The 16571-nt window shown below is 34.5% G+C and overlaps 3 protein-coding genes across 3 annotated transcripts; 2 read left to right on the top strand and 1 right to left on the bottom strand.

Moving 5' to 3' along the window:
* The first annotated feature begins 1105 nt into the window (after positions 1-1105).
* LOC114172803 (wall-associated receptor kinase-like 14) lies at positions 1106-5480 on the top strand. Its single transcript, XM_028057059.1, has 4 exons — positions 1106-1338; positions 1605-2342; positions 3739-3819; positions 4036-5480. Exons 2-4 carry the CDS (start codon positions 1670-1672, stop codon positions 5316-5318), a joined length of 2037 nt encoding a protein of 678 aa, XP_027912860.1. The 5' UTR covers positions 1106-1338; positions 1605-1669; the 3' UTR covers positions 5319-5480.
* A 1174-nt stretch (positions 5481-6654) lies between these two features.
* LOC114172818 (thioredoxin-like protein HCF164, chloroplastic) lies at positions 6655-8374 on the bottom strand. Its single transcript, XM_028057062.1, has 4 exons — positions 8101-8374; positions 7807-8016; positions 7533-7636; positions 6655-7184 (listed from the first exon to the last, which is right to left on the bottom strand). Exons 1-4 carry the CDS (start codon positions 8269-8271, stop codon positions 6902-6904), a joined length of 768 nt encoding a protein of 255 aa, XP_027912863.1. The 5' UTR covers positions 8272-8374; the 3' UTR covers positions 6655-6901.
* A 3422-nt stretch (positions 8375-11796) lies between these two features.
* On the top strand, positions 11797-14829 carry LOC114173873 (NASP-related protein sim3). The gene is made up of 6 exons (XM_028058528.1): positions 11797-12248; positions 12417-12664; positions 13407-13607; positions 13724-13814; positions 13977-14238; positions 14320-14829. Exons 1-6 carry the CDS (start codon positions 11803-11805, stop codon positions 14641-14643), a joined length of 1572 nt encoding a protein of 523 aa, XP_027914329.1. The 5' UTR covers positions 11797-11802; the 3' UTR covers positions 14644-14829.
* The last annotated feature ends 1742 nt before the right edge of the window (positions 14830-16571 follow it).

The raw sequence follows: 16571 nt of genomic DNA, 5'->3' as shown, positions 1-16571 counted from the left end.
TTTTGTTACAAGTGGACCTATTTCAATGTTCCCCCTAAACTGATATCAGAATGTAAATTATTTTTCTCCTACAAACAAAATTCTTCATGTTTATTTCCATTAATTCAGCTATACATTGCTTAAAAGTAGGGTTAATGATACTTTGAATATATTTTCAACTTTTAATATTTTAAACTGTCTTTTAAAAATAAAATTGTGATGAAGTTTAAATTTTTAAAATAATTTAATTCAACAAATTTTAAGTCAAAACATTTAAGTGTTATTTAAATAAATGTAAAAAAAATTCAGAAATGGATCCTTATTTTGTTAACTCTTAATTTACAAATCAATATTAAATACATTTTTTAAGAACAATCTGTAACAGAACTTCCAATTTAGAAAAAAAAAATGTCGGAACATATCAAATAGTTTTCTAAAAGTTTTACATAAACTAAAATAAAAAAAGTGTTATTATATTAATAACTAAAAGGGCCCTTTAAAGTACAATACTTAATATTGAGTTGATTAATATAATCTCGTGGAGTATAAATTCATTTTATAGTTAGCACTTAATAAATAATACAAATTTGAATAACTTTTGGGACTTTATAGAAATTTGTGTGATTTTTACGGTAGATATTGAATCTATCAATATGAATACATAAACTTCTAAAACTTAATCGATGCACAAATTAATTTATGATAATTTTTTCTGTTTTCTATATATATTTTTGAGTATTGTTAAATTATGTCTTGTACAATCAAATACGATATTTTTTTAAGTAATTTAAAAATATAGAGAAGTAAAAAAATAAAAACCATTTAAAAGAAGTTACGTCTAATTACAATATAAAATTGTCCAAATTTAATTATTAAAAAATAATATTTTATCGAAAAAACAATACTGTGTATAGTACTGGAATTAGATAACGTGTGTCGTATAAGTCAAACTTCATACCTTTTGTCTTGTTTTGACCAACTAAAACTTCACATGCAGTGAGCGTAATTTGGTGATGGAAGAGGGGTATTTTGTGCATAAGAAAATTCATTGAGGGGTATATTCGGCATTCCACGTCCAGAAAAAGATGTCGACTGTCACATGTATTTTATTTCCAAGACATTGATCCACAAACAAAGTGTGAATGTGGCTAACTTTATTATCATTAGAGTATTCTTCAATTCACAACCTACGCTCTCGCTGCAACTTCGTTTCATTGGTTTTCCGTTGGAGAAGAACGTTAAGCAGACAAAACACATATCTTGGAAGAGCGTTGTGCTGTGTTGTGTCGTGTGTGGTGTGTTGAATTACTTCTTCAACTGCCGCAGACATTAATTTCAACCTTTGCAGAACCTCTGAAGGTATTCATATTTTTTTATGTCTCAGGACAATTAATTCTTTTCTTTTTTCAGTTTTTATTTTAATATTTTTCCTCAAAGGTGATTGGTTCTCTTGTATGAGCACGCATTTATGGAGATAGATGGCTACCCAACGGCACCGATCACAACCTTTAATTTTCATTTAATCCATCATCTGGGAGATTATCCCGTTACCATGTTTCTTCTAATTTCTTAAAACACCAATTTCGGGAGAATTCAAGTTGAATTTTTGTTTTTATAATTTTCAGCCAGGGAAGGGTGATGATAGTGATTACCAATTTGAAGTTAGTTCAGTTTCAATGAGCATCTAAAAATGTTTCTTCACCACCATACGAATCTCGTTATAGTCCTCACGATCTTGATAGCGTGCACAACAAGAGCGCACAACCTCACCTGCAATAGGCAATGCGGGAAGCAGAGTGTTCAGTTCCCTTTCGGATTCTCCGAAGGTTGTATAATCAAACTTAACTGTTCCGACAACCAAGTCCAACTTCACGATTTTCTGGTCCAAAACATTACCAACAGCAACATATTCGTCAATCTCCCTGCAAAATGCAACCGCAGCATGGAATCCATTGAGCCACTTTTCGATAACAATTTTTCTCCCACGGTTAACAACAGCTTTCTGGTGCAACATTGCAGCGAGGCGTTAGGTGGGTGCGTTATTCCGGCTTCGAATTTTGTGGAAACCTGCGATAAGAACAGTGGTAATATCAGTTGTTTTTTGAAACAAGATGCGGCGGATGTTCTGACGTACAAAGATTTGAAAGAAACTAAGTGTGATTACTTGTTCTCTGCGATTTCTTTTGGGCAGAGCAAGGAGATTACGCTGCAGTTTCAGGTGGTCGAGTTGGCGTGGTGGCTTCAAGGACAGTGTGAATGTTCTGAAAACGCTACCTGCTCAAAGGTCCAAAGAGGGTTTCGGTGCCAGTGTTTCCATGGTTTCACCGGCGACGGCTTCAGAAACGGCACTGGTTGCCGGAAAAGTGAGTTCACATTATATATATAATCATATATTTATCTATGTACTGATTTTTATTATTTTATTATTATATAGTTTGGTTCATGCTTGTGGAAAAATTGTGGGGTTTGACTGAGAATTTAACACCTGGTTGCGGCTTTATGTGCTGGACAACCATGTGGCAAGACCCCAATTTTGACCCGTCTGAAACAAATACCCATCTTCTTTAACTTGTTAGGTGCCTAGTGTATATTTATCACACTACAGTTATTGAGAGACTGCACTTTTTTTTTTTTCACATGCTATTTGCAGAAAACGTGCACATTTTCTTCTTAATTTGCTGAGTTAATATCATACAAAAGCACTGTTTTCCTTTCTAGCTTGAGAATGACCCAAACATGAGGGATGGGATGGAAAAAACTTGGTTAACATGTTATAACAAGATAATCTCCCTCCCTCCCTCTGTCTCTCTCTTATATTTTATAATTAATTATTTTAGATTTTTTTCAATCTAATATTTTATCGTGTTCTATAAACTAATATACAAAAAAAAAAACTTATATCTTACTTAAATATAAACAATGTTGACAGATATACACGTTGACTTTTCCTTTCTGATAAACAACTCGCATTTTTTGTTACTGGTTTTGCATAGATATGGAAGTACAGATATTGATAGCTTTGTTTATAAACCTGTTTAATTTTTACCCATTCTAATTTTCGTGGTACTTCTCTAAGGAATCCGATCTCATGGAAGATAGGGAGTAAGGCAATTGCATAGGTTATTGGCGTTATATTCTGATATTTCTTTTACTTGAGTTGGGTTCGGAGGGAATAGCGAACGCGTAATTTGTTTTTGAATGGTAACTTAACCGAACAGAATCCTTAAGAAATCAAAAGTCAACATGTTTTGGCTGCACATGCGTGGTTGAATGGATTTGAATTTTCAATGCATTAGACGTGGTCAAACGGGAGATATTGCTCAACGTGAGCAATTAGTATTAGGAACTTGCCAAATTTAAGGTATTGATTACTACTTGTAACATTAGGCATATGGCATCACCGACAATTTATTTATCACCCATATGTTGACCACGCAAATTGAATGTGATACGAATTACCCTTTCCACTATATACCTTATAGACATTTTCTCAATATAGATATCTCATTGACATAAGAGAAGAGTTAAACAAATCTTCAATCATTAATCAAAGCTGAAGCAATTTCTGACCAATAATAATCATGTATTCGAAAGCTATGAAGAAATGAAGTTCTTATTCAATTCAATAAAACGAGGAAGATTTTAGTGGATACTAAACATCCAGAACATACCTTTTTACCATCTAATGGTGATATATTAGTTCTTTTAGCATATATTTTCATTGATTTTAATATGTTCCTGCGGTTGCCTTGTCATCAGCTTCGGCTTCAAGTTGCAGTGCTTCAACAGTAGCTTCCGGAGGGTGTGGAAAAGCAACCAAAATCGGTGTTGCTGTTGGAGGTATTATAGAATAGAACCTTGACATCTTACTGTCCTACTCGTTTCACTGTATATAGTCATATGTTGCAGATTTGTTTCACACGAGAATCTTTGTTAACCTGTCAACTATTATTGAATGCATATTTTTTCACGTTCTTGATATAATTATTGAATACAGAAGAGAAGTTCTGAAATTTCATATTTGGATTAATTCTCCATGATTGTCCAACTTGACAGCGAGCATAGCTGGAGCTTTGGTGGTGGCTGGTCTGTTTCTTCTATGCTACTGTGCTAGGCGCCGTTCTCTTTGGTTGGGAAAACATACCAGAGTAAAGCGGCAATTACGTGAAGCTGCAGGAAACTCAAGTATACCTTTCTATCCCTACAAAGAAGTAGAAAAAGCCACAAATTCTTTCTCTGAGAAACACAGGCTGGGAACTGGGGCATTTGGTACAGTTTACGCCGGAAAACTGCACAATGATGAATGGGTTGCTATCAAGAAGTTAAGGCAAAGAGACACCAACAGTGCTGACCAAGTCATGAATGAGATCAAGCTCCTTTCTTCAGTGAGTCACCCAAATTTAGTTCGCCTCTTAGGTTGCTGCATAGAGAAGGGAGAGCAGATCCTTGTTTATGAATATATGCAAAACGGAACACTTTCTCAGCACTTGCAAAGAGAGAGGAGTGAAGGATTGCCGTGGACTGTAAGACTTACCATAGCTACTGAAACTGCTAATGCTATAGCATATCTCCATTCCGCAATTCATCCCCCAATTTACCACAGAGACATAAAATCTAGTAATATACTCTTGGATTATCACTTCAAATCTAAGATAGCTGATTTTGGGCTTTCTAGGCTCGGCATGACAGAAACATCTCATATCTCCACCGCTCCACAGGGGACTCCGGGTTATGTGGATCCCCAATACCACCAGAACTTCCATCTTTCTGATAAAAGTGATGTGTACAGTTTCGGAGTGGTCTTGGTAGAGATAATAACCGCCATGAAAGCGGTTGATTTTTCTCGACCTCGGAGTGAGGTTAACTTAGCTGCACTTGCCGTAGATAAGATTAGGAGGGGTGCTGTAGATGAGATCATAGACCCCTTCCTTGAACCACACAGAGATGCTTGGACACTGTATTCTATTCATAAGGTAGCTGAGCTTGCATTTAGATGCCTTGCTTTTCACAGTGACATGAGACCTACTATGATGGAAGTGGCAGAGGAGCTAGAACACATTAAACGCAGTGGATGGGCAACTATGGAGGATACTGCCATGGCTTCATCGGATGGATCCACTTGTTCATCACCTCGCAATGGAAGTGAGAAGTCACTGAGTGTTATCAAAAAGGCTGGCCAAGGGAGTGCGAGATTGATAGTTCCCCACAAGATTGAGAGGTTTTTTCATTCTGTTGAGGTTAAGGACAGTTCTCCTGTATCAGTGCAGGATCCTATTCATTGGTCAAGTGGACACAGCTCACCTTCTTCAAACAGCTTGTTGGTAAATGTCATCCCTTGACATGTACTTACTTTGGGGTGGATACCCTCCATAAATGTGAATACGACAGCCATATAACACTTCCTTTTCTCTGTCGCAGTTGTTGCTATACCTATTTTTGTGTATGATTAACTTCAAAATATTATATTCATAAATCTATCAGTAATCGATATGCAGAATTCACTACTGAGGCAGGATCAACACTATGAATAGTTACTATATATAATTATCGTTGAAACAAACCACCTTTGGCTACAATTGTCACTCTGGGTGTGTCTGAGTAGTCCAAGTTATGCCAAGGTATAAGCAGCTAGAATCATGTATGGTTTCAATATATGAAAAAAATAATTATTTGAATTTAATTTGGAAATAAAATATAAACATCATTTCTTTTCAAAAAAGACAAAAGTTTTAAGTTATTCGGAACCAACTTTTGAACAAAAACCAGTTTTAAACTAAAAGTAGCTGGAATACGAGAACAAGGGGCCTCTTACTTTTAATATGAAGAAGCCACAAGGATCTTGGGGCAGCGTTTGCAGACATATAGGGGAATTTGGAGTTAACGAAGAGGCGAAGGGGTTAACTTTTAAAATATTAATTTCATTTCATGCTATCTGATCTTATATATAGTATGCAAGAAGGAGAGCAAGCATTGTACTAAAAGCTAGAAATCAACATAACAGAAGAAACTGAAAAATAACGGAGAAAAATAATTAGTTTCTCTACCCTCTGCCATGGATAAAAATCTTTTAAAATCAATTAAGTTGTTAACAAATAAACCACCTTAATTTAAAAATGTTTTCATTACCTGACATTTTAGACGTGATTTAGTTTGGATTAAGATTTGATTTGGGTTAATTAGATTTTTTGCACTGCTGTATAGGCAGCACTTGACGCCACAAGAACACATGATCGACGTCTATCTTAACCCTGCTTCAGTGAATTTGTTGTCAGAATTCTGGATCTTTTGTCTGTGACAGGCATGCTTTATAGTGCTGCTTGTTTTGTTGTTTTTCATTTTGAAAAAGAACAAAAAAAAAAAAAATTTCTATTAAGCCGGTGATGTTTTCAAACACCAAATACAAAAGTTTCAGTTATGTTCGAAAAGTTCATACTAAAACAGTTGAATCTTAAGGTATTGGCCACTGGAACTCGAAAGTGTCCAAGGAAGAGGCAGATACTGTAGAAAACAGCATTGTGTATCAGCAAACGTCATTTAAATCTTAGTCGTGGTTATTGAGTGTTAAACCGTGATCGAAGCAGAAAAGTCATTGTTTCCAATAACCATCACTTTCTGATAGACTGAGAATTCCATGCATTTAGAATTTGAAGGGGGGTGGGGGTGTACAGATATAAATTGTTACAAAACAGACAATGAATAGAGTAACAGGCTTGTAAGCATTCAAGTGCATTTTAATTATAACAAGACTAAGAATATAGACACATTTGAGCTAACATTTGTGTGAATGATACCTAGATTTTTAGATCCTATTCTATGACAGATTTGCACAATGTTCATAATAAGACTGTGATGTGGATAAGAAAAAAATAAAAGTAAACAAGAGTAACAAGTTGTTTGCTCACTGACAGATGAAACTGGTCATCTAACCATGACTTCTTGGATCAACAACTTGATGCACCTTCCTTGTTTCAGCACTTGAATATTGACCAACAACACGAGCGTGAGGAACGGAAGCTTGTCCACGAGCAAGGGCATCCACATTTTCAAGCAGGTACTGTCTTGGAAGCCTACCCACAACATTACCCTCCTCATTCCCTTGCTTATCAAGGAATGCAAAATGTGGAATACCCTCCACGCCAAACTCATCAAGCTCTTGCTCCCACTTTGTGTTATCAACATTCAACATTACAAAATTAACTTGATCCCTGTATTAAAAATTAAACTGTGTCAAGATTACGAATTAACACTACCAAAATTAAGGGTCTCTGTTTACTTTAGTTTTCAGTTCTTATCTTCACTTTTCAGTCTGGATGTTTATTTCTCAAAATTATACAGTAAAGATAAAGAGAAAAAAAAACATATCTTTACCTAGTGCAAATATTTGGAAACAGAAATCAAAGTAAAGATAACATAGAGTTTTGTGATTCAAAGTAAACAAAAAAAAAAAAAAAACTGAAAGCTCCAAGTTTCCTCATGTAAAATGGCCTTAATGTTCTGCTTAATACGAGTGATCATAAATAGGGAAGCATGTGTTTTACTTAAAAGGTGATTACTTGTATTGCTGCTCAACTTTGTATACGTCAGGAGCTAATTCCCGACATACCTCACACCAATCTGCATAAAACTCGACCACAGTGGGTTTCCCATTGGAGAGAGCCTGGACAATCAACATGACAGCACAAGTATTATAAAAAAAAATGGTGCCAGATACCATGTAACAACACGGCTCGAAACCTGAAAATCTTGGGAACACTAACAGATATATTGACATAATAAACACGAGCTAATTAATTAAAAGTAGAGAAGCAGTGAAGCGCATAACCAAACCTCTTCGTAAGGCACTGCAAAGGCAGATAGATCCTTGAGAGAAACACCGAAATCCAACCTGGCAAACAGGAAAAGTCCCAAAGCCGCTAAAGTAGAAACAAGTGCGATTTTGTTGTTGACATCTTTGTTTGGCAATTGAGGAAGTGAACTTGTTGTCGTTGTCGTCTGAGTATTGACCGTAGTAGGCTCAACCACCAGTTTTTCTTGTTCCTGAACAGAGGTTAGAGGAAGTTAAGGTACGAAATAAAGAACCTCGTCGGTTGTTCTGTTTTTTGCAGAGTCACGGAAACATACCGTTGGAGGGACATCCTTTTGATCGAGGTTAGGATTTGTTTGGCAAGCTAAAGTCTGAAATTTGCGGGTGTTGATGCGACGGTGTTGAGGATTTGCAGTGAAGCGGGTAATTGGAAAACATGGTCGGAATCTGTGCAGTGCGATGGGGTTTGGGGATATGAGACGCGCCATTCACTTAAGAAAAATCTCGTAGCTGCAAAATTTCAGATTGCAACCCCCACCGTTCACAATTAACAACGAAGATTTTTTTTCTCTCCCTGTCACGGAAAAAAAAACAGATAAATTCAACTTCTATTTCTAAAAAATAGAAGGTTATAAGAAATAAAAAAAATATTTTTTATTTAAAATGGGATATGATTTCTTAATTTTAATTTTTGAATACTAATTACTCTTGTATTCTGTTTAAAATCTATTCATTGTATTAAATTTTTTTAAGACAACGTAAAAGAATAAAAAATTGTAAATGACATTACAAAAAATATCAAACAAACTTAATATATTAATTCGTTCCATTTTTTTAATTGTTTTCAGTTTCGTTTTACTCTGTTTAAACATGTTGGTTGGGTTAGTTTACAGTTAAATGTGCGAATACAATATTTTTCTTCAGTTAAATTGATCCTAATATATTAGCTCTACAAGGAAAATGGATAACATGACATTGACATGATGTTCATTGATGAGATAAACGTCAATTAATACTATTAAAATCAAGTAATTTAGTATTTTATTTCGTAAATTTACTTTATAGGAAGAGAAATCATATGACAGAGATAAAAGTCTTGACCACAAACTCAAACAACTTCAGAAAAGACAGTTGTTCATGAGCAAAAAAATCACCGGAGTGTCTTTTAAAAAACAAATTTAGCTAGGTTGTGTCATAATAGAAACTTTATAGTTTTAGTGAAAAAATGGAACAAATTGTGAATCATACAAAATAAGAATTATATATTCGAAATAAGAAGCGTTATAACAACAGTAAAACATATTCGAAATCTAATGGTGAATCATTGAACGAATAAAAAATAAGAATCATATAAAAAATAATTTTTGTTATAACAAGAGTTTTAATGAAGGAAAAAAATGAAGGGTTAAAAGAATCCAAAAATCATATATCTATATTTATAACATATACAAAATAAACGTAATGTTGACATGTGTCATGTGAAAAGAAATTAAATAAAGATGAAAAACATATGAATTCTTCAAATGTGAAAAATGGACTTCTCACAGTTTTTTTTTCTTTTCACATGTAACTAAGAATCACACGGATTCAGATCTTTCTCTTCCAAATTATCACTACTTTCTCTTCTGTTATTTTGTTTTTTTCCTAGAGTTTAGTTCAATCTATAGGTGAAAAAACGGACTAGGCCAAACGGTCAATCCGTCAACCTGTATTAAAAAAGTGGATTGGGTTAAAGATTTTTATCTTTCAGTTCGTTTTGATCCGTCTTGTCTAATTTGATAGGCCAAATTACGAGTTAACTCGTCTTAACCCGTTAGCCCGTTTTAAGAAAATAAAAGTAATTAAAAAGATTAATTTTTTATATTTTTTAAATGTGTAAATATATAATATTATTGTAATTTAAATCATTAACACCTACAAATTAAGTTTCAATTATTAGTTATAATTGAATAATTTAATATGTAATTTTAATAATTATTTTAATTTATCTAATTAAAAACATTAACTAATCAATTAAAATTTTGAAAAATATTTTATTTGATTAAATATGCCTTTAATAAAAATTTATATGTATATATAAACAAATTTTAAAAATAAAACAAATTAAAAAAGTTTTTAAAAAATTTAAAAAAAAAAGAAAAAAAAATGGACGGACGAGCCCGACCCGACCCGTTAGCCCGTTCTATACGGAACAGGTTGTAATTTTTGGTCCATTTCTATTTGAAGGGCCAGTCCGTCTTAACCTATTTTTGACGGACCACAGACGGGTCAGGCCAAAATGGATCGGACTGACCCGTTTTGTCACCCGTAACTCATTCCTTTAATAATATATATTTTCTCTTAAAGTATTTAAAATATTCAAGAATGCTATATTGATTAATTATACCTTTTATTAAATTATAATTATATATTATTGTATTTGTTCGTATTAATTAAATCATTTATATTTAATATTTATGAAATCATAACTATATATTATTGTATTTATGAAAATATGAACTTATTGTATTTATATCTATATATTATAATTTATTACTTACATTGTTTTTTTTAACTAAATTTAAATTTTTAATTTTAGTTAACTTAATTATAATATATTATTTAAAATAATTATATATAATACATTTTATTAAATAAATAAATAAATAAATAATTAAATATATATATATATATATATATATAATTTAAATATATTTTTATTATAAAAACAATCAAAATATTATTAGTTTTATAAAATAAAATACCTATATTAAATTATAATTATATTTTTATAAACTCAAATTAATATAATAAATATATTATAATTTTAAAATCTTGTACATTATTGTATGAATACAAATACTAATTAAATAAAAATAAACATTATATAAAACAATTTATAAATTTATTATTTAAAAATAATTGGTCAAATGACCGATATGAGAGAAGGAAAAACTACCTGTTGTGAGTCTTCAAACCAGCAGTAATGGATTTAGACATACTGATACTGATACTGATATACTACAGAGCATGGAGGCCTGGGAAGTATTTGGATGACTTTTTTTTTTCAAGTGAGAATATGAAATAGAAATTATACTTTAATATGATTGTTTTGTATGGTTCCTAATAAAGGTATGTAATAAACTTATAATGCTGAATCCTTTTGGGATGTATTTGAGTTTTTCAAAAAAAATAGAAAAACTAATTTCGCAACTGCAATTTTTCTTTTTCAAACTACACACAAACTTAAATGCACATTCTTGTTTAAATAAAATCTACTACTAGTGATACAGGAGAGAGAGGTGCACAATGCAGCTTTATATTCACTTCCTTTTTTGTTAAAGATTAAATATGATTTAAATTTATTACAAACTTTATGAAAACTTACTACTAATCTTAGCGTGCATTCTCCATAAACTTATTCTCAACCCTTACAGCATAAGATTTATTTTTCTTCTTTGAGTATTCCAAGAATATATTCATTATTAAAAATCCAAGGCCACATGCCATTGTGACCTTACCTATCATGAGGAACTCCATAAGGCTAAATGGTGAAGAATAAAAGTATGTTATACAAAAAAATGGTCCATACAGAACAACTGAACCAGGCTACTGATGGCAGATGCACTTCTTCATTTTCTTCCAATTTTTTCGTATTCCGAACAAGGGAATGTCCTGCCCTATGGATTCTTTGGCCGTCAACGCCGGAAAAAAAAAAAAAAAGCTTTTCAACAAAGATTTCGCAACACACGGCAGTCAAACTCCGTCAGAAAAAAAAAAAAACAGCATTCTGCACTACCGGACGGTGAAACCAGTGTTGAGGACGGTGACTACGACTACGACGAGATTGCACAAACCATAACCACTACCTCAGTGATCCCTTACCTGTGGCCAAAGTTCCCAAATTTAACTGATTTATTTAATTACCAAAGTACCCCTTCAGCCACAACACTCTCAATTCCACCACGTGTCAAGCTTGTCAAATCAGTCAAATTGGGTACTGAAACGACCAAATTGGGTACTAACGGTGCGGTGCGGGTATGAGGCCCATTTTGTACTCGGGTCTGTTTTTCATTTTCACCATTTTTGCGCCAGAAAGGAAAACCTCAAATCAAAACCCAAACCCTTGCGAATTGAGGTCACTTCAGTTTCCATTTTCTGTTTCTTTCCTGTCTCTGAAGCGAAATTCGAGCATGGCGGAAGAAGCTCCTGCATCTGAAACCTCGGTTACAATGCCCCAGGTGGTGGAAGCTGTCGTAGGGGACCAAACCCTAAACTCTTCTGAGAATGACAAGAGCGGAATCTCTGTGGATGCTTCTACGGCCCATGGTGTTGAAGAGTCTGTGTCTAAGACTGATGCTTCCGTTAGCGATCCTCAGAAATCTCTGGAGTTGGCGAATGAGCTGATGGAAAAAGGGAACCAGGCAATAAAAGAGAACGATTTTGGAGAAGCAGCTGATAGCTTTAGCCGTGCCCTCGAAATCAGGTTTCGTTTACTTTACAGAGAACACATTATATGTGTGCGTTGAGTTTAGTCTTCCTGCTAAAATGTTTGAAGGAATGATCATTTTTGACTGTATAGTTAGTTTGATGTTTCATACCTTCAATTTTTTTATATATATAATGTTCTGAAAGAAGATTTGAAATGAAACAGAGTGTCTCATTATGGTGAACTTGCTCCTGAGTGTGTGCACACATACTACAAATATGGGTGTGCTCTTTTGTACAAGGCTCAGGAGGAAGCTGATCCTTTGGCTGATGTGCCCAAGAAGGAGGGTGGATCTCAACATGGCTCCACAAAAGAAGGACCTACGGTGAACGCCGAATCTTCCACTGCTTCTTTCTCGAGCAATGCTGTGCAGGATGTGACTTCAACTGACCAGGGTGAAGCAGTGGATGATGGTCAGTTCTAGGACTTCTGCTTAATTGTTTTGATTTTCAGACCATGGCTCTTCATGTAATGATTTGGGCATGCATGTAAAATGTGATGCAAATTTGAAATTGTTTCAAAAAAGTTTTTAGGTTTTGTTTTACCTAGTTTGCCTTAGAAAGCATGCCTTCCTTATAATGTTCTGTTGTGGATGACATTATCCCGTCCTTCTTAACAATCTTTGCATATCTTTATAGTTAATATATGCGATGTGCCGTGCCTCTTATTTAGAGTTGCTTGAACATTCTTTATATCAACACGTGTAATTAGTTTGATTTATGAGCTGTTTAATGACATTAAAAACATTGTTTAAACATGTTTATTTATACTAATCAGATGTTTATGCATGGCACTGATGTTGACATTATAAGTCAATTCTCTCCTGTCAGGAATTAAGCCGGTATTATAAGTCAATTCTCTCCTGCCAGGAATTAAGCCGGTGAGAAAAGAAAGAGCCCGTGGTTGATGAAGATTATATTAAGCAGAGGATATTTATGAAAAAAAAATATGTACTAAAATTGTTAGAAGTAGACATTGGGTGTCTGAAACCATAGTTGTCAAATTTGGAGAAGCTAGCATACAATCACTCTTGTACATGCAGTGCATTATGTTGTTCCTAATCAATATGAATTTTATAATTGTATAACCACAAAAATTGTAGTCTGCAGATAAATCAGTTTCTTAATGTTAGTTCTATTTTTCAACATGAAACAGGGTCCACCAAGAATGACGAGGAAGAAGGTGACGAGGGTAGTGATGCAGAAGACTTGGCAGAAGCTGATGAAGATGAGACTGACCTGGATCTGGCATGGAAAATGCTTGATATTGCTAGAGCGATTGTTGAAAAGCAATCTGTCAATACAATAGAGCAGGTGGACATATTGTCAACATTGGCAGATGTTGCATTGGAAAGAGGTATTTCCATATCCATATACTCATTTTAAATTTAACTAATTCTTCCCCATAAAAACAAAAAAGTGGAATATGATTGTATAGCTGGATGGTTTATTTCTTGGCTTTTTTATATGCAGAGGATTTTGAAACTTCCCTGTCGGATTACCAGAAGGCACTATCCATCTTAGAGCAACTGGTTGAACCAGATGATAGAAAAATTGCTGACTTGTATCCTTGGTTTAATTCTTATCTAAATGTGTGGTTTTTCTGGTGTCTGTAAACTTTTCTGGTTACAATAAATTACTGAATTGAATTATTAACAGTGTCTGCAATTTAAGCAAAGTAGATAGCCGAATATGTCCCCTGCTGCTACTTAACTCCTGAACATAGAAACTTTCGCATATGCTTGTGTTTGGAGGTTGGTTCTAAGGCTCAAGAAGCAATTGCCTACTGTCAGAAGGCTACATCTGTTTGTAAGGCACGATTGCATCGTCTTACAAATGAAGTAAAGAGTTGTTCAGATTTGACATCTGGTTCAGATTTAACCCGGGATGTACCGACAGGCCCTAATTCTGACTCTAATAACTCAATTATGGATAAGCAATCAGAGATTGAAACTCTGAAAGGTCTATCAACTGAGCTGGAAAGAAAGGTAGACTTGGTAAATTTTGTTAAGATAACTATCTACCCTATGCTTTTATTTTGATATAAATGGGAATTTATGGAATTGCAGCTTGAAGATTTGCAACAGTTAGTCTCAAATCCAAAGTCAATTTTAGCTGAGATCCTAGGAATAGCCGCAGCCAAGGCAGGCAATGGGAAGGAATCATCTCTGGGAACGGTGAGTTCCTCACAGTTGGCTACTGTAAAAACCAATGGTTTTGACTCTCCATCCATTTCAACTGCCCACACCAATGGATCGGGTGGAGTCACACACCTTGGTGTGGTAGGAAGAGGTGTTAAGCGAGCATCAAATGCCAGCTCGGCAGAAGGAAGCACACCAAAGAAACCAGCGTTAGAATCAACTGAAGACAAGGGTGATGGGAACGCTTGCTGATGTAATTCTTCGTGGTTTGTATGGTGTGTTTAATTTGAACTTTGAATGCAACCATACAGTTTGGTGACACTAGTGAATTATTGATTAGAGGACATTTTTGGGGGATTGAATGTTTTCTGAGAAAGTGTTCTGTTATATAATCTCCGTACTGGCTTTATGTGCACACAAATTTCTGAATACTTGAAATGACACTCGTACAAAAACCATGAACTTTTTTTCCAATTAAAACCACTCAAGGTATTTACCCTGGATTTGGTTGAATGAGTAATAGGTATGATTTTGGTGGCATGGTAATTACTGAAACATGCTACAATTTTTGTTTAATCAAGACAGAAGGTATAATGAAACATCCATATCATAATATCCCAGCAAAAAAACAGGATAAATAAACAACAATGCTTGCAAGGGTCTTTCCACCGTTGTGATATAATGAGTGTTTCTGTAGATCCAAGTTAATACTCTTTCTTGGATTCTTAGTTTGGCAAAATTCATTGATAAACTCTCATGCTTGTAAACTATAATTTAGGAGTTAAAATCTGCAAGCTTAAAAGGCTATGTGATTGATTTATATGTTCTCTGCCGAATTGTTTTGATTATATTTCTGATACCTTATTATTGACTTCGATTTTCTTTCCGTATAAAGTATTATCATTTTGATTTCTCTAAATAAGTTTGAAGTTTAATCGAGGTACCATCTCAGGCTTCTGTGCTATTTGTTTCACCTAGGGTAAAAAAAACATATTTAAAGGATGCGGCGACGTGAAAGGAGTATTTTAGCGTCGTAACCTAAAAAATAGCTCTATGCACCCTTACTCGAAGCTGTAAGATCAATTACTAGTTACTATGAACAAATGAAAGAGGCCTAGGAAAAGAAGTGAATGCGATGTATTTTGTCTAGCGGTTATTCCTAAGAACGTGGCATAATGGTAGTCGTTGAATGCAATATCTGGTCCATAGAGGTTTTGAAAAGCAAATTAGGAATAGGAAGAGTGGCTTCTAAACAGAATCTGTGAAATGGAATAATCGAATAACTATGCCAGGCGTTATCTTCAGTATCGAGGTGTGTGACACAAGAGAAACTAAACCAAGACAGCGTTGATGTTAACGAGATGATAGCATTAACAATGTGATCGGAATATATTCTTTATAAAATGGGTTTGTTGTGTCATAACACCATACTCTGAAGCAAGGCATCGTTGGAATTGCTCAAAGAGTAAAAGAGTTTCAACTTTGAAAGCCAAAACCATGTGCTATAGGGTGGAGTGTAGAAGCTGCGGGAGGTACACGTGGGGAGGGTGTGGCAACCACTTGGCCACCCTCTACGCCAGCATTGATGAGGGAATGCACTGCACCTGCCGCTCATGGCCCGGCGTTGCCATACCGCCGAGAACCACCGACACGGCTACTCAGCAACCAACTCAGCCCAATAACTCTTCCCAAGGTAAACCTTTTCCACTGTTACGTTACCTTAATCTTTAGAATTAAATATGTTTTTAAGTATCTGAACTTATATGCAAAATTGAAATTTATGTTTTAAATTTTGATACATTTTTGTTATGGAATTTATCTTTCTTCTAAATGTTGGTTTCAGCGGCAGGCAACGGAAATTCTCAAAGTTGATGGAGCTGCGTTGGATTCTGATCCGTACAAGATCATTTGGAGTTATATGACGACATGCAGAGGGATAGATAGAGGTCGGTATTGTTGGGGTAGTATGGTGTGTTAAAAGTGTTTAAGGAGGTTAATATTAATAATGTAATGTAGCGTTGGTCATGTGAAACTGACCAACATGAACCTGCATTCTTCTGTGTTAATGGATCCATTAATAAAGAATAAATTCCTCTGTTCTAGTGCCGTGTGTTCTAAACTGCAAATGCTTCAAAGTTTGTCAGTTTATGTTTTGGTTTTAGGTATATTGTTTTTTATTC

The sequence above is a fragment of the Vigna unguiculata genome, chromosome 2, assembly GCF_004118075.2.
Source record: "Vigna unguiculata cultivar IT97K-499-35 chromosome 2, ASM411807v1, whole genome shotgun sequence".
NCBI classification, from domain to species: Eukaryota; Viridiplantae; Streptophyta; class Magnoliopsida; order Fabales; family Fabaceae; genus Vigna; species Vigna unguiculata.
This window is presented reverse-complemented; position numbering and strand designations above follow the sequence as displayed.